The sequence below is a fragment of the Toxotes jaculatrix genome, chromosome 14 (genome assembly GCF_017976425.1).
Source record: "Toxotes jaculatrix isolate fToxJac2 chromosome 14, fToxJac2.pri, whole genome shotgun sequence".
Lineage (NCBI taxonomy): Eukaryota > Metazoa > Chordata > Actinopteri > Toxotidae > Toxotes > Toxotes jaculatrix.
Genome location: NC_054407.1, coordinates 16,144,759 through 16,170,030, shown reverse-complemented (window position 1 = coordinate 16,170,030; position 25,272 = coordinate 16,144,759). Strand labels below are relative to the sequence as shown.

Genomic DNA, 25,272 nt, shown 5'->3' with positions numbered 1-25,272 from the left:
TGACGTTTTTTATGACATTTTGAGGTAAAAAAAAAATTGTGACTTTTTTTGGCCGAAAAAAACGCCTTACTATACTATGACGTTTTTTATGACATTTTGAGGTGAAAAAATTTTTTGACTTTTTTTGTCCGATTTTGACGCCTTACTATACTATGACGTTTTTTATGAAATTTTGAGGTCAAAAAATTTTTTGACTTTTTTTGTCCGATTTTGACGCCTTACTATACTATGACGTTTTTTATGACATTTTGAGGTCAAAAAAACTTTTGACTTTTTTTGGCCATAAAAAACGCGTTACTGTACTATGACGTTTTTTATGACATTTTGAGGTCAAAAATTTTTTTGACTTTTTTTGTCCGAAAAAAACGCCTTACTATACTATGACGTTTTTTATGACATTTTGAGGTCCAAAAAAATTTTGACTTTTTTTGGCCGATTTTGACGCCTTACTATACTATGACGTTTTTTATGACATTTTGAGGTGAAAATTTTTTTTGACTTTTTTTGGCTGAAAAAAACGCCTTACTATACTATGACGTTTTTTATGACATTTTGAGGTGAAAAATATTTTTTGACTTTTTTTGGCCGAAAAATACGCCTTACTATACTATGACGTTTTTTATGACATTTTGAGGTCAAAAAAAATTTTTGACTTTTTTTGGCCGAAAAATACGCCTTACTATACTATGACGTTTTTTATGACATTTTGAGGTGAAAAAATTTTTTGACTTTTTTTGGCCGAAAAATACGCCTTACTATACTATGACGTTTTATATGACATTTTGAGGTAAAAAAAAATTTTGACTTTTTTTGGCCGATTTTGACGCCTTACTATACTATGACGTTTTATATGACATTTTGAGGTGAAAAAAATTTTGACTTTTTTTGGCTGAAAAAAACGCCTTACTATACTATGACGTTTTTTATGACATTTTGAGGTGAAAAAATTTTTTGACTTTTTTTGGCCGAAAAATACGCCTTACTATACTATGACGTTTTTTATGACATTTTGAGGTCAAAAATTTTTTTGACTTTTTTTGGCCCAAAAAAAAACGCCTTACTATACTATGACATTTTATATGACATTTTGAGGTCAAAAAAAATTTTGACTTTTTTTGGCCGATTTTGACGCCTTACTATACTATGACGTTTTATATGACATTTTGAGGTCAAAAAAAATTTTGACTTTTCTTGGCCGATTTTGACGCCTTACTATACTATGACGTTTTTTATGACATTTTGAGGTGAAAAAATTTTATGACTTTTTTTGTCCGATTTTGACGCCTTACTATACTATGACGTTTTATATGACATTTTGAGGTCAAAAAAAATTTTGACTTTTTTTGGCCGATTTTGACGCCTTACTATACTATGACGTTTTATATGACATTTTGAGGTCAAAAAAAATTTTGACTTTTTTTGGCCGAAAAAAACGCCTTACTATACTATGAAGGAACTGACCTTCAGGTATGAGCGCTTGCTGTGTGTTGCGGTCGCACGAGGTTCAGCTAGTTGAACCTCTTAGTTGAACTAATATTTTGCATGTTAAGGACGGATACAAACGGCCCCTCCCAATTTGAGCTGATCCCTGTTTCTACTGAAATGTGATTGGCTCAGCCGCTCAGTCAGTCATCAAACTCTCAAAAGAAAACAAGAAAGACGAGCAGGGTAATTTAAGAAAGAACAGACACACACACACACACACACACACACACACACACACACACACACACACACACACACACACACACACTTAATTGCTTTTATTTGAGCAAAACCACATACAAGCAACACACAAAGCATCTTCTTTTCCATGTTTTCATGCTACCAAATAAAGCAGAAAGTGAACAGAATTTTGCCAGTTTTTTTGCCTCTGTTCTCTGCACACACACGCACACAGTAGTTTTAATTTTTAAATAAACATAGTGTTTGAGTATGCATAGTATGTGTGAGCATATGTAGCTTACTTTAGTACACTCTACTTACTGTGTACCATGTATATCATTAGATTGTTTTTATATTGTAAATAAAGTATTCATGTTAAAATCACAGTTCCACTTGCGTCTGTCGTGCGATCGGGTAAAAGGCCTCTCCAAACCAAGCTCCTGCTTGTGAGTATAATCAATAAATAAACTTCAATTCCTTCTCTTCTTGTGGCTCTGTGCAGTTTTTTAGATTTTCTCTCAGGCTAAGCAGTACCCTTAAAAAAGGAAGTACTAATGGTTAGTGTACTTAATCATGAATAGTACATATATTTTTAAAATATTTGCAGTGTACTTTGTACTAATAATAAGAACAACTTAAGGGATACTTGACTTCACTTATGTGTACAAGTGTTTCCTCCTTTTTCCAGTCTTTATGCTAAGCTAAGCTAACTGCTAGCTGTAGCATCATATTTAACTGACCAAAATGAGGCTAACTCTCAGAAAAAAAGACAATAGTATTTCCCAAAATGTTAAACTACATTTTTATAATTAAAGTGTTGGAAAGTGTTGGAAAGTATATTTTAAGTTGTACATTGTATATGTCAGAATCGCATCATTTAAGTGCAGAAATCTCACTACACTTCTGAGAATAATCAAAATTCTCTTTTCACATACTAATATTACACAGACTAATATTAACATTTTAATGACATCTGAAAATGTGAGTGCCCAGACACTGTGAGAAATGAAACCAGCCACAAGTGAGCCATGTTACAAAAGGTCTCATTTATTAATTTATTACACAGCATATTTGTTAATAAAACATCTGCAAAAAATAAAATAAACCTCACTCTCTAGATCCTGTGTTATAAGGGTATATGCGACCGAGATCATTTTAAAGCACAAAAGCATCACTCAGACTTTCTTTGCATAGACTGCACCACCATTAGTTTCCCTCAGACACTCATGTCAGCTTAACGGGCCTCGCAAAGTACGAAGCACTTGACTGACCCCATGTAATTTGCTATCCTCTAGAGTTTACTGACCCATGGGCCTCTTGTGTTTGGATTCTACTTTGTAAATGGGAGGTAAGAGCGTGACTAATTGCGTTAATTGACCTGAACTCTTTTTGAATATGATAGTTTAGTTGTCACTCTGTTGCATTTATAAACAGTTTAATACAGAGTGATGTTTAAAGGGGGCATCTCAAACCTTTGGCGGCCACGATGCTACATTTTTCTGTTTTCCTTGCGGTGAGTTTTTTTTCCCTCATTTGTCAATGAAAAATTTTCTTTTATTGTATTTACAAGCTGATGTCAAAAAAGATAAAATATTTTAAAAAATACATCATTGCGGATTTTTATTCTTCTAAATTGGTCCATAGAGTAAATGATGAAAAGAGTACGAGGTTATGCTCTATCTACCTAGTCGTCTCTGGTGCACATCAAATTATTAAATGCAGTAATCCCTACAAGTAATTGCTTGCCATAATTCATAATTCTTCAAGTTCATTTGAGTGTCAGTGTTTATTTACATAATCAAGTTTTGGGAAAAAAAATGCTAAAATTATTGTGGAAGGTGTTTTCTAATCATGTTTAGAGTGTTTTTATTGAGATAATAGTTGTGTGGATGTTGAACCTGATTAGCAAAGTGTCATTCCTCATCCAAGTACACTTTCAAACAATCTGCCTATCCAGTAATCCAGGAAATAGTTATATTCTGACCTCAAACACGGGTGGACATCATATACAGAGAAAAGGAAATGAGGTTACTGAGTATATTCATACACACACCAATCCAAAACCATTCATTTCTTCCACTAGTGCTGCCAGCAAACTAATATGTAATTCAATTTAATCAAAATGAAAATGTTTTTGTATTGCAAGATCAGACTGATGTTGCCATTTAGCTTTCAGTTGGACTTGTCATATATCAGTGGAAAATAAATTTTACGGCTAATTTAATTACGAATGTAGGTAAAAGTTTTCACCTCAAGAACAAACACAAAAATGGAAATATAAAAAGCGTTATCATACTACGCCATCATATCCATGTCCAGAAATATCCTGGCAGAACTTTAAGTGATGTGTCGTCTGATGTGGAAAAAAGGCTAAAATCTGTTTTGCTTAAAACCCCAAATCCTCAGTAAAATTACATAGAAAAGCAGACTACCTTGGGGAAAAAACTCAATTTTTCTTTGTGTTGTGTTGATCATAAGGATGTCTGAGGATCGAGAGAAGGACAGATTCACTTAAAAACATTTCTGAATCACACGTTTTGTGTTCATAGAGTGTTTCTGTGAAGTTATTCAAAGTAGAGGTTTGGGGTTTAGGTCCACAATGACTCCAGAAATCCCAGAAATCTGTTGCTTCCACAGAGATGTCAAGTGCATCAACCCCTAAGAGCTGATTTGTTCCACCACTGTGTACAGCTGTCCACCATTTTAGGCCACGGTCACAAACTAAGTGCAGTGTCTTTTTAAAAGGGGTCTGGAGAGAGCACCGCCTGTCAAGTGGCGAATTTGAGTTTCGGTGTCTGTGAATTACATGAGATACTGGAAAGAGAAGGAATCCCAGTGGTAGTCGCGGTGCCTTGGCTCTCCACAAACATCGGGTCCAGGCAAGCGACTTTGGCAGCAAAAAAAGCGTGAATACAATGAAGCACAGCAAAGAGGTTCGAGAACTCCAGCTCCTTAAAGAGAAAAAAAAATCTCTGCTCAAATCTTATGTAAATATTTTCTTCTAATCAAAATTATTTTTGAGTAACATTTTCCTTCACATGCAGCATTAAACATCTCTCAGATTTAATTACCTTTGCTTCAATAGATTTGGAGTCTTGATTTTGGAATAAAAACTTGATCTTGCTTTTTCCATCATCAGATGATCCTTTCAGTTGTGAGAACTTGTATCTCCACAGTACTGCCTGAAATATAGAAATTACAAAGATTGTGAGTCTAATTTTGAATAACAAAAACACAGCTATATATCTTTATTTACTGCAATCTAATTTTTGAATTCCTTATTTTGTCACTGTTTCATAAATAATTCATGTTAAAATCCACACGGATCCGGTGAGAAATGGGGCACGTCAGCAGATCAACCAGATACCGGTTGTTGTTGAGATATAAACTTGTTATTTTCGCCATTGGGAAATTTAACAATCCACAGCAATTTCACCTGAAATAGCTGAGCTTCGGTGATTCAATTAGTGTTGAACTGAATAAACAAAAGCTTCACAGTGAGCCAGGCGATCGTCAGTTTCCAGGCCGACTCCTCACGTCGACAGCTGGCCACGCTTCACGCATGAATATGTTTCTGCTCAGTACATACAATTTCCCAATTGTGTAATAACTTCTGTTAACAGCGATCTGATTAATTAGAAGTGACAGAATGTAACTATGCACATTTACTCACGTGCAAGTTTAAATTCTTTAATTTATGTCTATTTTCTCTTACTTTATTCTTCTGTTCCACAATATTTCATAGAGAAATGTTTTACTTTTTAATCCACTGCATTTGTCTGACACTTACTACTTACTTGCTAGGTTACATTTTTTATACCCTTCCTGTCCACTGAAAATGACACATCTCCAACCACAAATTGTTGATGCTTAAATTGATGTTTTCTGATTTTAGAGAATGCTTCTAACAGGAGAACAACTCTACAGAAACATTACAAACACATGATAATCTTGTAGAACATGATGCATTGCTAGGTGAAGCAACCCACCAATATGTAAAAAAGTTAAAAATAAACAAAAACCTTCCACCGTCTCCCCAAAGCTCCACAATCTTTCAACACACCCTCCGACCTCGGGTACATACCTGACATCAGATGTCTAGATCAGAGCAAGAACTTTTCTACAAAGATATTATAGCCAGAATATTTTGATGGCCTTCTTAATGCTGACAGTTGTCATATTCACATTAACCTTTTCATGTTTGTTTGCTGTTTCTCTCAAGTTTGTTTTTCTTACACTTTAGCTTGTTACTTCAACAGCTGACTCCAAAAGTGTTTGCTTGCCACCAGAGCATGTGCCCTCTGAGCCTTGACAGCTCACTTCCTCTATGCACAACCATCATTTGTTATACGGATGTTGCATTTGCTGTATTTACATTTCATGCCTTTTCTCTAATTGAAGATACTAAGTGCTTTATCCATCCATCAAGTCTCAGGGGGCCGGAGCTTATCCCTGCACTCACAATTACTCACAGGTTGCTAATGTACACCTTTATAGTTTTATATCTTATAAATCATTGTGCTGTGGAGAGCTTTGTTCTGTCAGCCTTGTCTTGTATGTGATACAAGTTCCAATTAAGATTAATTTTAAAATGTAGTGCTTTAAACAGCTTCTGCTGAAAAACTAGAGCTGTGGAACATCTCGCAAGATCCTGAGCCAGCAGATTACAGCTCAACTTGTTGAACAGAGTTATATTTGTGCTGTTCTTGATTAAAACTAATTCTAACATGGGTTTTGAAATTTGCCAGTAGCAGCTTTTAATTATGCAGTAATCCCACCCCATGTATTGTCTGCGATTGTAGTTTACATATGGATTGTGTTTTGCGCATTTCACTCTGTAAACAATACGCTGGCAACATATTTATCGTCCTTGGGGGACATTGTTGCTTCACATTGCAGGAATTAGGGCCAAAATCTTAGAGAACAATATGGCAGCGCTTGTGTCCTGCTCAGCCACATAATGTGCACCAGTGGAGTCGTCTGCATGGCTCTCAGACTTGGGGAAAGGCCAAAATGAACTGCAGGCAGGAGTGAGAGGTTTGAGCTGGGGGGAAACCAGCCGTCAAAACAAATGTGATCATACTCCCAAAATGCACACAGTGCAGAATAAGTTAGCAGCACCAAAAAAAGAAAAGGGGAGGCTGAGGCATCATGATTAGTTTCATCACACTGGATACAATCTCCCACAGAAAGGATCTGTTTTCCCTTTTCCAATTTTTATCGATGATAAAGGACTGTCCTGCACTCACCTTTGAAGCTGCATCAAAGCACACAAAGCCCATGCTGAAGTCAATAGTAAGTCCCATAAGGTGGCTCTCCATGATACAGGCATACGTCTTACTCTACAGAATAGGAGAACAAGATGTTATCCACAAGGACACAAAAGTCTCTTTTGCTCTGCTGAAAATGTCATATGAGCATTATCAATCTTTGTACTAAAACGACTGAGCTGGAACCACATGTGAAATTAAAATCATCACAATTCCCTGCACGTTGCCTACTTTTCAGGTGCCCACCTGAATCCTCTCCACCTCCAGGAAGGTGGCCATCTGAAAAGCCTTTTCCCAGATCAGCAGCTCGCACTCCAGCTCCACGCTGAAGAACATGTCCTCCCCGCTCTCTGTCTGGACACTGAAGCAGTGCTTCCTCTTGTCCAGAAGGTCATTATCCTAAGATAAGACAGTACGACTGCCATGCTGATCAGGTAGAGATGGGCAGAGTGATGTGGAGATAAGACAAGCGACAGCAATGCAGCTAAAGGGTGGTTTATTTCGCCCCGATGACAGAGGAAAGACTGCCGACTACAGCTTTAAGAGCACCTGAATTCTTATTCTCTTTATGTTCAACACGTATATTTGCTTGCTGAATCAATGATTGATGTATGTATATCTTTTTATAGCTTAATGTAACCCAAATGCCACGGCGTAATAGTTATAATAAGTGTGGACCAACCTATATCTGATTTAATATGTGACTATGTGAATTCAATTACTCATAAATACCATACCCATGAATTTCTAGGTAATGAATTGTAGATGAATTCTCACAATCAAATTCAAAGTGACCTCAGATGTGCAGAGAATGAACAAAACAATCTGAGCCTTGAGTGTCTCTGTGGGACTGAAGAACACATGCAAGCATAAAGTGAGTTATGTAACTGAAGTCCTCATATTCTGCTTTTAATGTACCCAGTGTGGGGCTTTTGTTCTCTAAATGTTCAAGGAATAGAATTAAAACAGACTGCCTTACCTTTAAAATCTTGCACATTATCTCATACACTGTAAAGCTTTTCTCTGCTCTGGTCCAGTCCCATGTTGTCACCTGAAAATGTCCCATAAATGTTACGTTTGATTTGAAGAATGAAAGCAGAAGAACTGCCCATTTGCTAAGCTCTGTCCCCCATTAGTTACTGATGCTACATCTGTCAAGCTTTTATTATAATACAGTACTATAAATAAAAATCTGAATTAAAATGTTACTATGTTAATGTTAGCCTTTTTAATGTGTTAATGTTTACCTTAAAACAGATACACACAATATTAAATCCATTGCTTACTCTTTTGCTTTTGTGTTTTTGGTTTTGAAAAAAAGAAGAAGACAATACCATCAGCTCTTTAGATATCGAGCATCTCTCTTACTACAAACTTCAACCAAAGCTTAATTCCTTGTTATTCCTAGCTAGCCTGTGATTGGTAAGTTACTGCCCAGGGGGTGGGGTTTAGGGAACGGTCACTTGAGGGGAAATATACCTCAGAGGAAACTAGTCCTTAATAATAAATAAGGCTTGTCTCAACGTCTGAACAAGCAGGCTCCTATATTCCAGCATCCACTCACATTAGCATATTCCATTTATATCAGCACATTCAAGTTGAGCAGGCAATTTCAGTTATCTATCAATCTTTTCCCATCTCCAGTACCATCGACAGCTTATCCCTCTTGTCATAATCACTTAAGTGGCTGGCAGAATGTAAACAGATTTAATGATCATCATCAATCAAGAGGAAGATCAATGCAGCACAAATGATTATGAGTGAGCTTCTTCCCTTTTTTTCCAGCAGGGAAGCATTTTCTCCCTCAACAATACATTAACATCAAATGAAAAATCCCCTGTGGAGTTGAGCGACATCGATTCAAACAGACAAGTTTTGTGGTTGGAAGAAGTTGGTATGAGACAAATAGAGGCTAAGTCAACACTTACAGGAGGTGCTGCAAATTTGAAGAGTGAGGAACCCCTCAAAGCGAGGAACTTTGGTGAATACATTCGGTCCTGAACGGAGTCCTGCTCCTTCTCGTCAACCCAGCCCATGTAGATAATCTGTCAAAGCGTAAAAAAAAAGAAAAGACGGAGACATGGCATGTAATAACAGGGATCCAAGGCAAAAGCAGGGATGGGCTAATAGATAAATTGGTGTACAAATTTTTATATTGTAATATACTAATTTCTCTATTAAATCAAGTGATCAAAGGGATAAAAAATCATCCTGGTTGTAATGAACTAGAGCCTAGAGTCTAGAGCCATGTAAATCTAAGCCAAATTAACTAACGGAGGGGGCCGATCAATTACAATGAACTTTTCATAAGCGCAAAGCATGCAAATAGTAGAAGTAGTAATGATCACAATGTAGAGGCATAAAGATGCAGCTGAAAGCTTCTGGGACCTTGAGTTAAAGAAGTTTTTGCTTAACTCCTATTTATGAGGTCAAGAATAAACCCTCAATCTCAGCATGTCTCAGGGTATAAAGTTTTCAGGAGAAAAACAGCGGTTAGACCAACAGGGTGAGGAGGAAAAAGAAAGCAAAGCCTCTGCTGCAAATGTTTGATACATGATTTTAGACATCAAGTGTTTCACACCATCACTACTCATTTAAGTCAGGGTGATTTCAACCCAAGTAAAATGGATGTGTGAAATGTTTGGAGTTTTTTCTTTTTTTTTTTGATGTATTTGCAAAACAAGAGAGTGAAAGATTCGGGACAGGCAGTCGCATCTCATGCTGTTTAATCTCTTAAATGAATTGCCAAGTCAATTCACGTTTTTGTGAAGCAGAAACCCGGAATAAATAAGAAACAAAAAAAAGAATCCCACTGTCGCGTCTGCTCCACGTGTTTAAACTGAAAGATGACACTGCTAGTTAACTGACTGAAGGCACTTAAGTTGTTTTCTGATCATCTCTCAGTGGATGGACTTTAATGATGCAAAAGCTCTCCCTGTGTTGCAATAGTTGGCAAGATGGGTCTGTGTCCTTCCTCTGACTGACTGCCCTGTTTAGCTTTAGATCTGATTTTTAAGATGGGGGTAAGATACACATATTAAAATCAACCAAAGTAAGAACAAAAAAAATCAGGCAACATCAGGCACTCTGCTGCTGCATGAAGAAAAACGTCTTACCTGCTGGTTAACTGGAAAATTTCGGTTAATCTTCTTCACCTGTTAAATTTAACAAGAGCATAAATAAGTCATTAAAATATCTCCCGCTAACAATCAGGCACCAATTACAGGCAGAATTTAAAATGTTTGCGGGACCCCGTAGGGACTCGCAATCAGAATGACAATGTGTCTAAGTAGAAATAAACTATGAATTACAGCATCCATGCTAGCATGTTAACCACAGTGCTGAAGGAATACTGTTAGAGCTACTTCATTTATTCAATGCATGCAAATTACAAAATGAGATAGATAGAGTCATTTCCACAAGGACCCGAGGCTCTTCCTAAAAAAAATCCATTTAAAAAAATCCATTCTCTCTGTGGTAATAAAAGCGGGGAAACTACTGAGAGAGCAGTCAGGCTTTAAATTAAAACATTCTGCTCAGATCACAGGTATCACTCGCCCCTAATCCATGCTATACTATCAATATAACTCTTTCTTAGGAGCTGAACACCAAATTAAGCTGTCCAGGCCTGAGTCTGTCCTCCTATGTAGGCGAGAGCAAGACTCGGTGGCTTATTGTGAAAAGTTACTGAAGTTTGTGCCCAGGGAAAAAACAAGATGTTTTTCTTTTTTTTTTTTTTTCTTCGGTGGAGAAACTGAAAGGGAAACAGCCAGATAACTGTCAGGATGTGAGCTAGGTTTGGAAATATGGGAGCAGTGACAGTGGGTTTGTTCAGATTCAGCTGTGGGTTGTTGTGACCAGTCACAGTGACTGCAGGTCTAACTCACCTCTGACATAAATTAGGAAAGGCTGAGGGGTCCAGTGCTTCTACAACAAATCACACATCTCTCACTCTGTCTAAAAATACATAGTGGGGAACTTTGACTGGGTTTATGTGGGAAGTACCTAACTAACACCTACTGAAGTGCTACTGCACTCTACTTTCACTTTGAGAGACCTCTGTGGCATTTCAGGGGAAATATTGTACTTTTGTTCCACTTTTTATGTAATTATTGTAACATACCTGCACCTTTCTGGTCATTTATTTTTCATAGCTCATGGTATACTCACATCACACTCAATACATTACAATGCTGTTAAAAGAAAGAATCACAATTTTTCAAGTCTGTCTTAAAACAATAGCCATGAACACTGAAACGTGAGAGCTCTCTTCATACAGTGAGTGAAGTAAGTAAGTAATTGTTTATTTATATAGCACTTTTCAAAATCAGAGTTACAAAGTGCTTCACAGAGAGCAGATGGAAACATACAATGACAAAAAGCATACAAATACATAATTTAACCTCCTGAGACCCGGCAATTCATTTTTGTCCTCTGTGGGGGACACAAGTCTGAGACCCCTAGGTCAAAATATCATTTATAGAATCTATCTCAATCGTACTGTCCTTTTAAGTGGATATCCTGGGCTTTCTTGTGATGCCTCAGTTGTGGGGTTGTGGCCAACACAGCAAATGCACTGTCTTTTCAAAGTGGCGGGAATTCCAACGTCAACATTTTATGACAACAAGAGAGGGAAGTCATTGATTTTTGCAGATATCATGTTTCTGTTTCAATTTAGTAAGTTTTTTTTAAAGGCACAATAATTTTGTTTTTGTGTATCTTTCATCTTTGCACACAGACCAACTGACAAGTTGTGATAGTAAAGGTCTGACCGAAACATGGCACCATGTTTAACTACCTCGGTTAGTTAGACTGAATAGTTTTGATTAATTGTGTTACATGAAAAAAAAAAAACCCAACATGTTCTCTCCTTTGAGATCACATTGTAGCCCTGATTTGCTAGTTGGCGAGAGGGCTGTGGGAGCGTGCCCCTGAGTCGAACCCACGAGCGAAGAGCGTGGTGACTGTGAATGGGAGAGATGAAGACAGAGCACAGGCCGAGAGGGCTGTGGGGGTGTGCCCAAATTTTATTCACACACAAAGACACATTGGGAGCATCATACCTAAACAAAAATGTAATGATTCACTTGGTGTGAGTCCAACTTTAACATGATTTCTAGATCTGATTTGATTCACAATCACATTTGGAGAAAGCCAAAAGAAGCCTTCAGCCTACAAAGCTGCTCTGCTGTGTAGCTGGCTACTGGGAGTCGTTAGGACCAATGGAGCAAACGCTTCCCTTCATAATGTTCCCATATTGCCTTCAATGATGCCTTCAAATGCACTGCTAAAAACAAACTCGAGTGGTTTCATGAACACCAGGATGGCCGCCCCAGTCACCAGACCTGAAAGCACTGAACCTTTATGGGAGTTTGTGGAGCACAGAGAGCTGAGCAGATTCCCTCCCCCATCATCGCTCCAAGACCTGGAGGTTGCTTTTTTTTTTTTTTTTTTTTTCCTTGTGACGAATGGAGCGATTTTTGACTACAAGCAGCTCAGTTCATCTGTGTCACAGCAAACCTAGTAGGAACCAACCTTTTCTGCAAGCAAAGGTTGACCTGGCTCTTTAATAGGTCCTTTATTTCAATATATTTTCAGACACTGGTGCAATATTTGTCCACTGCCTGTACATCTCATTTGCAAGGTTTCCTGTTTAATAAGTGGGTCCATTCATTTTAATTTTTTAAAAAGGTCCATCTATGAATATTCATTCTGATTTTTAGAAATACTGGTGAAAATCTGACAAAACCTCCAAATACACTCACTCTCTAGTTTCAGTTTATTATATGTTGAAGGTTTTATTGGGAATTTGGCTCATCTGCAGCATAATCAACAAATCAATTGATAAATCACTTTTATTTGTCCCTAAAGGGCAATTGCTGGTGCAGCAGTGAAATAAAAACAGGGTGAATCACAAAACACATAGGTCCTTTACACAAAATAATACAAAACAAAAATGGGTGTGAGTGAAAACAACTTAAAAATAAGTAAAATTGGGAGTAAAAATTTAAGATTATAAAGAAAATTTAAATTTAGAGCCTCAGTTATATGTATCCTCTTTTTATTACCAGCACATACTTTCTCTGTCTATTTAATACCTGCACATAACTGTGTTTATATAGATTCACTGTGTAGTTAGTCATTGCTCATCTATGCAATTTAAAACAAGCACCAATGTAAATAGAGTTAGTTTAATAAGTAGTCAAGTTACAAGTTTTAGTTAGTTGTATTTTTTCAATTTCCCTGCCCAGGTCTTAGTGTGTCCTCATGCTGTTTGTTTTGTTTTTGTGACTTTGCTGCTGTAATGCTGCAATTTCACATTTAGATTAATAAACTACTCTATCGACCATCTGTCTGTCTATATTTGCTCCTGTTACTTTCTCCTCACAGACTTCAGTTACGAGATGACAGAAGGTATTTTTTTATTTTTCTATTCACTTTTTATCACTAGAAACATATTCTGAGCTGTCTTTGAAACAGGAAGGACTTGTTTACTAGAAAAACTACAGTGAACAAAGTGTTTATGCAGCAGGAAACAGAAAAATCACGAACACTGTACACTATTATTTACATTCAGCTGTCTGTTCTTTCAGCAGAAATCTTTACATCCTACATCCAGCCAGGTTACTAACTCACTCATACACCTCAGCAAAGACCAAGGCCAGAGCAAGTAATACGCTCTCACTTGTTGAGGCCATTCTGGCAGTGAGTCATCAGTGTTATGTTTAGTACGTCCCTCACTTCGTCCACTCCAATTAACCAAGGCTCCATTATTCCCCAGAGACTCTCACACACACACGCCATTGCTCTAACACACACACACACACACACACACACACACACACACACACACACACACACACACACACACACACACACACACACACACACACGTTTGCACAGCCATCCTTGTTAGGACATTGCATTGACTTTCCAAAGGTCCCAAAGAGGTAACAAAAACACATACACACACGCACACAGCTATGCCAATGGTCACAGGATAATTACAAATCCTTATTTTTCACTGCTGCTTGCCCCATGTTGTATTCATGTCATGTGGAGAGCCAAAACTGCTGCTTACATTTTTCCAGACGACAGTTTAACAGGCTTTCTCTAGAAATGTAAATTATAGTTTACTGCATGAAAATGGAAGCAAACACACCTAAAAATCCAGATAAACACTGTCAAAAATTTCTTTCTGTTCAGGTTTTGTATGAGCCTCCACACATAATGAGGCTTGTTAGCAGTTTTTTTAATTTCACCCCCCTGCTGAGCATCATCATCCGTCTGGAAACACAGAAACACACTTCATTTTTTCCACATCAGTTGTGGTAGAGCTGGAAAAATATGTTCACAATAAGTCCAAGAATACTGCATCGTAATTTCTTTGTTTCTCACTGCCTCTTGGTATCATTATTACATATCATGATGAATTATAGATAATACTAGTGTATGGTGTAAGTAGCTGGAGGAATCACTGTAAGCGTAGTACAGTGAGATTTCTGTTATTGTGACCTCAGGCTCCTAGAAATAAGTATGTACTTTACTCAGTGTGAAAAGGCATTAGTATGTGGCAGCTTAATGCTATGACATTTGCAAAGGGACTGTTAGACAATCCACAGATTGAAAGTCTGTTGCATTAACAGCCAACCAAAGATCTTATTGGTTTACATGGGTGACTGCAAGAGGCAGCAGACCTAACAAGTTTTATTGTTTCTTACTCACATTGTGCTTGGTGAGACTGGAAATGTTGCTCGCTATTGCCTGAAGCCAGTCCAAACAGTCTTCAGCGGTGGGAAACTGAATAACTCCACTGCAAACTCCGTCCACGGCTATAACCTGGAAAGCATTTTTCCTGAAAGAATAAAGAAAAAAACCTAAGGATCAAACTGCACATGGACAGAAATTTACATGATTTTTAGGGGACGTTTCACTTTAAACACTTCTCTGCAGCATCTCAGCACATAACTCCCCCTGAAATCACAACTTGTCTTTACATTTCTTATCAATCTAAAAACATATGATATCCTTATGCAACCTTCAGCTTATGTCCTAAAACATGCCAAACCACAAGTGTGGTTCACTAAGATCCAATCCGCAAGATTACTGTTGCTATCATCCACAGTGTAGCAAAATGAAAATGTATTTCTTGACAGCTTATTACATCAAGCACGCACTATTGAATAGATCTGTCCTGAAGTATAGCAGATGCACAGAAGTAGTGCAAGGAAAATTTATTGCAGAATAGTTTTGCTATTTTAAAAGAGTATCAATAGTTGAAACAATATTTCTCCTGCTCTATTTGAAAACCCCCCCCAAGCAGTTAAAATGTAAGAGATCCTTAAAGGGCGACACCAGCTCTGCAAATGAGAACACGTATTATGGACCCTTCAAGATGAAGTCCTTGCAGCTCACCTGCAGATGTCAGAGCCCGGGGTGTACTGCGACAGGCGTGAGTGTAACAGTGGAATAAGGCGCAGGTCCACCCATCTCTTCTCCCAGCGAAGCCCCGGGGACGTGGGCCAGGACGAACAGGACAGCGTGTCCTGCAGAAGTGTGAAACACAATTTAGAGGAGCTTGTTGTTTCCCACTTCGCACATTTCAAACAGTTGACATGTCAAGAGCTTGAGTCCTGCTGCTGCTGCTGCTCCTGCTGCTGCTGCAGGTGCCGAGGGAAAGCTGATTCACCCGCCTCAAAAGATAAACATAGAGCACCCCGGTTATCAGGCAGCAGTGACAGCTGCATGGAAACAACTTTCTGGCAGTGGGAACGCTGCTACAAGGCTATAAAGGGACGGTTATAGAATCAGTCGGTCAAAGAAGAGAATAATGAAAAAAGTACCGTGTTATTAGGGTGATAGTTCAAGTGCAGGCCACTATCACACAGAGGAGAAGATGTCCCACTACTCTGGTCGCTGGGAATGCCTGAAAGTGCAGCAGACACACACACACACACAAAAGCCAATAAATGCCCCCCCCAAACTCAGTGCGACACCTCTATCTATTTCAAGGTTTCCAACTGCAGTGAATCACAGCCGTCAACAAAAATGTGTTACTTTGTTCGTCTCGTGGGCTCCTGCTCTGTGCCAATTTGTATTCAGTCGACTGGTTGATTGGCCAGTCACCCTGGCCTATATACGAGTATGAAAGGATTTTTATAAAAAAGCTTTCATGTGGGATGACGGGCTGAAGCTTTCCCATGTAAGAGCAATCAATTGAACCACAATGAGCAATGTCAATTCTTTCAGTTAAGTCTTTAGCATCTTTTTTGGAGCTTGAGATGTGTCCTTTCCTATCTTTAACAAAACAGCATCTTTATTTAGGGCTTGTCAAGACAAGAAGTCCCCTCAAAAAAAGAAATAAGAGTAACAGCTGAATTTGTATTCCTTCATTTTTGGTTTTTCAGGCTTGCATTTACTGTCACCAGGACAACCTGTCCGAGGCAGGAAATAATACCAGCTATAAATATTATTGGTTGATTACTCTCCACAGCAGTAAAGGTCAATATATACTTTAATTAAAGAGTGTTTGTGGAGGTTTCTTACATGTACAGTCCTCACACAGGGGCAGTTTCAAAAAGGCTGGAGTCTTCTTTAAGAAAGAGACGGTAAGAGTCACTTCTTCACCAGCATTTCTCAAAACCTGGACCTGGAGGGTAAAAACACGAGAATATTTTTGTTGCAGGGGCTGTAAACTGCGAGGTTTTCTGTTGATGGCTTGCTGTGATGAAACATGGTGTGCCAATGTCTAGCTAAGAATGGAAATCCAAGATAAGGGATTTGTACAGACTTGAAGTTTTATGCTCCTTACACACATTTCTTGCAGTTACATTTAAGAAGGGATGAAACAGAGAAACTGGCTTTACATGTCAAAAAGATACAAATCATAAAGTGAGACAAGATAAGCTGCTGAAAGAGCTGTTGCGGTGTAAGAAAATATGAGATATGAGCTGACAGCTTACCACTTCCTCGTGGCGATAGCTTCTAACGTTTATTCCATTTATCTAGAAACAACAGTAACAGGGTTACCCTAAATTATACTGCTGGCATCATATCACTGTGGCTCTATCTTCAACATGATTAATGAAGCAAGCACAATAACTGTTATGGCATCTGAGCTGAAAACTGTAAACAAGAGAGTCACATCCACAGTTGCCATGAATACTGAATGTCTTTGGCTGGCTTATAAATGTTTCCTCTGCATCACATGAGCGGACTGAGACGAAATGTGGGAGATTTTTATTTATTTATTTATTTTTTAAATTCACATAACAAATGATAGATTTGGGATGTGACATTTTGTTATAGGGATGCAAATCATCATTCACCACAGTTTTGTGAATGTGGCACATGAATTATTGAAGACAGTACATGTTATTTTGCAGGGTAGAATGAGCTGTGCAAACAGGCGTTAATGTGAATTTTGGCATTTTACCTGAAGGATGCCGTCTCCAATGAAAAGCAGCCCAGAGAGTTCAGCTGGAAACAGAAAATCACTTTGGTAAAACAAAAACAAACTACAAAAAAAAAAATGGAAGTACTTGTAAAAAGTTTTCCAGAACATACCTTTTTGTTCTTTTGATATTTTAGATATCACTACGGGGATTTTATGCTCTGCTCCACCCTAAGGAGGAAAAATAAATCAAATTGAATTACAGAGGTATCACAAACACAGAAACACTCACGTTTTCAGTGAATCTCTCTGCTATCGCTGTTAATGCAGTTTTACAAGAAAGCAATCAATAACACTTGTTCTGACTTAATTTAAAGAAGCTGGGAGGAGCCCTCTAATCAGCTGGGATCTAAATTACCTTGATGCTCAGGCCAAACCCTCCAATCGTCTGCCTCCTGATCGTTACAGTCCTCTCCTGGAAGAGATTCAGTTGGAATGAACAAATGAGTTCAGGCCTGTGCTGAACCCGTGGGAGCTCTTACAACAGGACAAATGGGAGCTCTGGCTGCTTTTGTCAAATCTAAAATTCATTCATAACAAAATAATAAAAGTACTGATTTAATGATGCAAAGTAGAGCCTAACAAATGGACTTATACATCCTTATTTGAGCAGCTTATTTTTCTAATAATAGTAGGGATGCACCGAAATAAAAATTCTTGGCCGAAACCAAAAACCGAAAATCGAAAATGAGGAAACCAAGGTCGAAAACCGAAAACCGAAACACCGAAAGAAATTATTTTGCCAATTATTAGTACTATTGCATTTATGGCTATGATTGTGTGGCATTGTGATTCCATAAATTAATATGAATGTTTCAAAGAATAAATCAATTTAAACAAGATTGTAAAATTAAATATGTTCTCTCATAAAAACACAAAGTGCATATAAGTCAAGTGCATTTTAAAATTTTCGCTGTAGGACTGCAACATAATAGTGTATCAAAACAAAGATTGCCATAGTCCATATGTTAACCGTAGGCCTTTAACAGCAACAAGTGCACCAAGAGTTGCAGCGCTTTAAGTTTTAAACTTCCTTGCCTTTAAAAAAAAAGTGGGCGTGCTCGGAGGGATTTTCCTTTCCTGCGCAGCATTCCTCTCATGTTCAGCACAGCGATCGAGATGTTTGGATTAAATTAAACCCGACGTGGAGAAATTCTTTGCAGATGCGCCCCCTCTTGAAATTTCGACAATACGTTTTGCAAATCGCTATCCGTGTGTCTTTCTCATATTTACTGAAATCCGTCCACACCGCGGACATGTTGGCCTTTCCAGGAAACGCTCGTACTGGCCGCCGTTTTCGCTTGCGTCATCACAACATCCTGTTTCCGTGATAAAAGTCTTTCGGCCGAAAACCGAAAATGCACTTTTGGGCCATTTTCGGCCGAAAAATTCGGTGCATCCCTAAATAATAGTAATACATACAGAAGGCGGCAGTGATAATCCAATATTATCATTGTTAGACTTTCAGTGGGAACATATTGCGATGATATGATCTCAACATGTTATCAGTCTACACACGTTGGATGTAAAAATTAAAAATTATGTGCAACGTGTAGTTAATTATTAGACTTTAGAATGCAAGCTTTTTCCCGTAAACTATTTAAGTTTTTGTTTCACAGTCTAATTCACTGCTTTGAGCATCAGTTTGATCTTTTTAGATGTGACTGTAAAACTTTGCCATTTTGTGATATATACTGATATTGAAAATCAGTCAGCCATATCACAGACCCATATCAATGTTGCCAAACTCTTAAAGGCAACAGAGCAACAGGGCACCAACAATATTCACATCCATCCAAAGAAAAACACTGTGAGACAACATGTTTAACATTTTTTGAAAACTAGTGGAGGGTAAAAATTAAGTCTAATCCACACCTGGCAGGTGCACCCACAGAAATCCTTCCAAAGAAAGCACAGTGTTCTCAAACACTGTCAGCACTAAATGCAACATCATTGATCACTGCCAGGTGCCAAATTCTTGATATGAAACAACATCTTCATTTTAGAGCCACGGGCTGCAACAACCAATCAATGCAATCATCAAAAACGTCAAGTTAGGAACACCTGAGACAGAGCATCGGTAAGAGAGGAAAAAACATCTGGAAAATCAGACCATATACTTCCAAATCCATAAAACATAAGAGAAAAACTGAAATTTAAAAAAGCAGTAAGGTCAAAGAAAAAAAAGAGAAATGGAGGGAGATCAAATCAGTCCAAGTCTCATTTCAAAACTGGTAATCTGAGTATGATTTGACAAATTTTTCAATGCCTGTCACTCTACAATAAAGACGCTGTTGCTTCATACTGAGAATTTGATGCCTGACAAAGGCCTATAATCAAACTTTTTTTTTAAAATGTAAAAGTTAAATTGGTCACCTAGGCTGAAAAGTCTGCACTAGGACTTCCTGACATGCTTTGGCTGTATTAGCATACCCATGTCTTCGCCCTTTTCATTAATTAGGACTCAATGTTTCAGAGGACACAAGCGCTTCCTCCATTTGTCTTTGAAGATTTTTATCCAGTGAAATGTTATTGAATAAATAATGTCATTTTGAGAAAGGTCATGGACTCAGTCTTTTTTTTAAGAAACAGTGAATTTAATAATATGAAGAAAGAGTTGTCAGACGCGATGACGAGTGTGGCCTAAAGATTATGGTCTATACACCACAATCCAGGAGGTGAATCACTCTTTAACAGCTGCATTTGATTCATGAGGAATAGATTAACTGATGTAGATTTGTCATTAACGCATGCATTACAGTGTTCTCGGTATCTTTGTTCTGTAACCTTCATGTATTGGACAGTACACGTTACTGATTTCATTGTATGAACGTTAAGTGCAGCACATCAGCATTCAGTAATTATGAGAGGGACTGTGTTACTTACACTTGAATAGAAAGGCTCTCCTGACACACAGATGACATCTTGCTCTTGAATGGTCAGAATATCTTTGGCCAAGTGTAGTCGAATATTAAATGGCTCCTCATTACCTTCTTGCATCAAATAAATCCCAGTCTTTGTCTGCGAACAGTCAGAGAGATAAACTCATTCATCATCCCTCCATGACTTAATTAACTGGCTATGAAGTGAAATGTCATTGAAAATACTCGCTGCAGGATGAACATGGAAATTAGGATCCAGAATTTTGGTGATGTCTGTTATTTTATTTTATTTTGTTTTCTACTACTTTGTTTGTTATTGCTAATGTTGGAGCATATAACTATAACCATAAACACACATTTAGACAAAAATAAAACAAAAAATGTTTATTTGTGATGTTGAATAATGAGAATAATCTCTATGGAGCAGGTTTTTATGAGTCATGATAACATTTGGTGCCCTCAGTGTGCTTTGTACATAGAGGATAATGAGAGCAAAAAAAAAAAAAAACACCTCAAATTATATCATCTCATTTATTCTAAGTGTAAGGCTGATGATGACGACAAATTAAGAAGTTGTGAAATTAAGTGGCTAGAATCAAGCTCACCCTCTACATTTGAATTTCCCTGCTTTATACAAGCAAGTGTGAGGACTGTGTGTGTTTCCAATGATCCATTTAAAACATGCTAATCCGCATAAATTTGCATTCTGCATATCCTTCCCCCTCCGCGGCTAATTGCGATGCCTGTCCTGTCCTTGACTTAAAAAGGTCTAAATAAAAGAAGCACCTTCACCTGACAAGACTGCTAATAGAAAAAAAGCCACCAGTGTCAGCATCCTTGTCACCCAGGATACGCCATTCATCAGTTAACAAGACGGTCGGTAGCATGGCTACTGTTCCTGCAGAGAGTATCTCAGCCACAGGTCAAACTTGAATCAAAGTCTGTTTGTGGAGCAACATTATCTTTCACTCGTAATGAGGAACTCTAAGAAACGAGCCTCTGCCTCCAGCTGCAGCATGAGAAATGAAATGAGGGGGGCATTAATTCACATTATTTGAAGTAATGTGTGTGCGAGAGTCATTAGCCGAACGAAATGAGGGCAGTGGTGCCATAACTGCACAAGGCCGGGTCAGACAGCGTCTCACATGGTTGAGTGTTGTTTGACCTGCTGTTGCGCTTGAATTCTATATAATTAGCCTCATCTCTTAGGTTTCACTATCGCAAGCACCATTCAATTATCATCTAAATCATCAGCTCCAATCTGTGTGTGTGGGCATGACTATTTACACTGCTAACAGCCACAGATTTACAAGCCTGGACATCGATTTATAACCCAAAGGTGTAACAGTGAAGAGACCAGTGACACTAAGTGCCCTTGGCCCAAACATGGTGAAGTTTGTTCTTACTTTTCACTGCTAGCAGAGTACATTCAACAGACAGTTTCTTGTATCTAAAACAATATAACATCCTCTACTCTTGTGTAAGTATTATACAATATTATACAATTTTAAGATGCTTGTATTGTGCAATATTCCTTAAGCACTATCCACCTTATTTCTGCAAAGGCAACATGCTTCCATTGATGTCTTCCTTGATAATTTTATTATGAAATACAGTGATATAGGACTCCTTTGTCAGTGTACAGCCCAGAGCAAGACAATTAATGTATCTAAAGGGGAGGGGAACCCACTGAGACTGCATATGTACCCAGAGAGGCCCAGAGCACTGTTCTAGCCACATGCTTTCAGATTTACTGTGGTGCTTGATGTTGCTTTCCAGTGCTTGAAAATGTCAAGGCTGTTTCTATAATCATAGTCAATTCCCTGTCAAACTGTTACATTGATTGAATTCCACCAACCTCTTCATTTGAAGTCTTGAAATCCATGTGCTACTATGCAGTGAGGGATACTGCAAAGGAGGAAAACAAGATTGAGTTAGACTGTGGAGGCAAATGCTTAACGACATGACCGACTTGCTGCAGCAAAACTGCAGTCAATTTAAACCAGCATTGTTAGCAGGGTGCCTATTTTCATTATAGTCCTGTCTTTCTCATATGGAATATCGACAATGGAGAGAAGTAGATTTTTCATTGAAATGTGCCTCTTTTAAACTCAACTGTGCAAAAAAAAAATCCCCATTGGGCAATCTCAGGAGAAAACGGGAGGCCATTAAGCTTTAATGAATAATTCATTAGCAAAGGTGAAAGCCCAGGTATCCTAATAAATGTTTCAATATCGAATCCAGTGCTCCCAGAAATGAACTGTTACCGTATCTGTTGTCTTGTCAGAGACAGAATAAAACTGAGTCACAGTAGGAGAAAACACCACAATGAAAGTACCATAACCCGAGAGCTATTGTGGTTAAAAAAATAAAGGTGTGACACTACAAATAAATACCACACACTTTTAAAATCATCTGACTTGCTCTGTACAGACAGATAAACAAGTTGTCTCGTGGAATGTTGTGTGAGAGCCTCATTTACATAAACCGGCTCCGCTCAGTTTTAATCAGACATGACTGCCACTTGACTCGACAAAACAAGTACAGAACAAAAATGGCTCACACTTGAATTACAGAACTTGTGCTGCAGAGGTAGTCGGAGACTTACCTCAGCAGAAAGGCCCCCAGCTTTTTGTACGGTGAGATCTAGCCATCGAGCAGCGAGTTGATCCCTGATCTGAGCCGTAGCAGAGGGCCTCCCCGAATCATGGCTGTCAGACTTTGGTGGTGGGAGAGAGAGCAATGCTGTCACCTCTCCTGACTGGCTGTAGGTGTTGCAAGATAATTCCCAGTGGAGCTGGTGTTGAAGAGCAGAATGAGGCTATCATGCAGTGAGGTTTCACTCCTGGCGGTTCCTAATCGGTGGCCGTGCTGCAGTAATAAGAGGAGGATGTGGCTAAGGTATCATCCTGATACTAAACCCACTTGCAGGTGAGGTGCTGATGTGATCCAATAAGAGCTGAGAAATAAACAAAACAATAAAAAATAAAACTGAGGACTTCAAATAAAGCTCAAAAACAGAGCTGAATATTGGTGATCAAATGCCTCTGACTCCGACTGAAAAGATGTGATCTGCAGTTGCCAGCAACACAGATAAATGTGATGTCAATAAAACTGCTGCATGTATGTGGGATGTTGAATCAAAGGCAATTCACATCTTTATTTCCCAAATAAGCACAAAACATTTGGGAGGGGGGATTCAAAAGCAAATTCAAAACTGTGAATCCCATCTCTCAGCCTGTGATGGAGGATCCTCTTGAATACCTCATTCGTTAAAACAACAAAAAACAAAAACAAAACCTGTGGATTCATGTGCTCAAATGCCAAAATGCAATTAAGTCATATTCTTCCATTTTCTAGGATTTCTGTATGCCAAGCACAAATGACTCTTTCAAAGTATTTATTAAGATCCAACGGCATACCCTGGAGAAATCCTCCTCGTTAGTATGCATTGTTTGCTCGATGCCACCTTCTCATTGAGCCGCAGTGTTGATACTATGATCATTGTTATACAAGATCAGAAAAAAAAACGTACAGTATATGCATTTCAAGCTACATTTCATGCATAAATCATCGACTTGTGATTATACAGTAAGAGTAGCCTTAATGAAACTTGCAAATGTATTTGTCTAAGAGCTGGGGAAGAGAGAGAGGAACAAGAGCGAGTGAGTCAGTGTCTTTAAAGAATAAGACTTATTATAAAAGACTGATGAAAATAGTTAACATTAAAAAAAAGCAAAAAAAAAAAAGCTTTGACCTTTGAAAAACAGGAGTAAAATCTCATGTGTGATTTCACATCCTCTGACCATCTTTATGCAACAGAAACATATCATCCATTACAAAAGAAGTGCATTTCCTGAGGCAATTTGACTTTTTTGTGGTAAACCTTTGGCCCTTTTACTTAATGTTATTTCTCGCATTTCTTTGTGAGTATGCACAGTATTCTGTGCATTTTGATACGTTTGACATGTTTAACTCTTGAATTTTACCTTTTATATTTATGCAATATTCTGTATTTCAAAATGTTTTATTCATCTGATGGTTTTATTCGTGCTGAATGCTGTCTTGAACTGTCAGCTCAATTTAAGTCAGCTCATTTATGGAGCTCTAATGTGCTGATGCACTATACAATCGCTAGCCTGCTTATTATTTGAAAGGTATTGGGTATTAGCTAAACTAATGCAGTCCGAGACAAGAGATCTGAAGTTTACAACATTCAGTTTTTGTTGAAACTGTGTTAAAATGGTGCTGATTCAACCTTATGATCATTTCAGAGGCTGCAGCTTGTGGTGCTGTTTGATTGCGCTGCATTATACCAAAGCATTTGTATGTCTGAAATTATATGTATTAGACTGCACTTGCTTTTTAGCTAGAGTGTAATAAACAAGAAGCTGAATGTACATTTAACAATATGATTTTCAGTGTGGTGGGGAATTTATCACAATACAGTGTCGAGACAGTTATGCTAACACTGCTAATTTGATCTAAAGCTGCTAAAACAGTTGGTCAATTAATTGATCTCTGAAATGCAAAGACCAACAGCTTTTCTTTGCTTTACACGACAGTAAATCAAATCCATTTATAACTGCTGTCAAACAAAACAAGCAATTTGAAGATGTCACCTTAGGTTCTAGAAACATGTGAGGGGCATTTTTCACTGTTTTATGGCATTTCATAGATCAAATGATTAATAGGTTAATTGATTAATCCACAAAGTATTCTGCATATTTATCAATAATGAAAAGTTTAGTAAAATGTAAGTAAGGTAAACAGGTAATGACAGTAGTATATTCTGCAATATCAGACCATCATCTATGTGCTTTCAAATAGATGTGGAATTTTCCCCCATTCATTTTTCAATATATGTAAATATGTTGGGGTTTTGTCTTCACAGATTTGTAGTTTTATTGACTTTGGAAATCCAATTTAAAAAACACGATCGCAGTTTCTGTTTCCGTCTGCACCTACACTGTGAGCTGTCTGTGCCGGAGACGGGCCAGCT

At 38.0% G+C, this 25,272-nt stretch overlaps 1 protein-coding gene across 1 annotated transcript; it reads right to left on the bottom strand.

The window, feature by feature from the left end:
- Positions 1–2,692: 2,692 nt before the first annotated feature.
- Positions 2,693–23,722, bottom strand: sntg1 (syntrophin, gamma 1). The gene is made up of 18 exons (XM_041055200.1): positions 23,693–23,722; positions 22,879–23,067; positions 20,275–20,409; positions 17,747–17,803; positions 17,502–17,559; positions 17,371–17,414; positions 16,898–16,939; positions 16,482–16,584; positions 15,779–15,861; positions 15,351–15,481; positions 14,661–14,790; positions 10,052–10,090; positions 8,864–8,980; positions 7,915–7,986; positions 7,182–7,334; positions 6,915–7,007; positions 4,737–4,847; positions 2,693–4,616 (listed from the first exon to the last, which is right to left on the bottom strand). Exons 1-18 carry the CDS (start codon positions 23,720–23,722, stop codon positions 4,434–4,436), a joined length of 1,770 nt encoding a protein of 589 aa, XP_040911134.1. The 3' UTR covers positions 2,693–4,433.
- Positions 23,723–25,272: the final 1,550 nt, after the last annotated feature.

What these genes read in the sequence shown, in the direction of transcription:
- sntg1 (XM_041055200.1), bottom strand. Translation starts at nt 23,722, where the DNA reads ATGCATACTAACGAGGAGGATTTCTCCAGG. An exon ending in TCAAATTTGCAGCACCTCCT is followed by an intron (nt 7,987 to 8,863) that starts GTAAGTGTTGAC and finishes GGACATTTTCAG; the next exon opens with GTGACAACATGGGACTGGAC. An exon ending in TAATGTGCAAGATTTTAAAG is followed by an intron (nt 7,335 to 7,914) that starts GTAAGGCAGTCT and finishes GTCTTATCTTAG; the next exon opens with GATAATGACCTTCTGGACAA.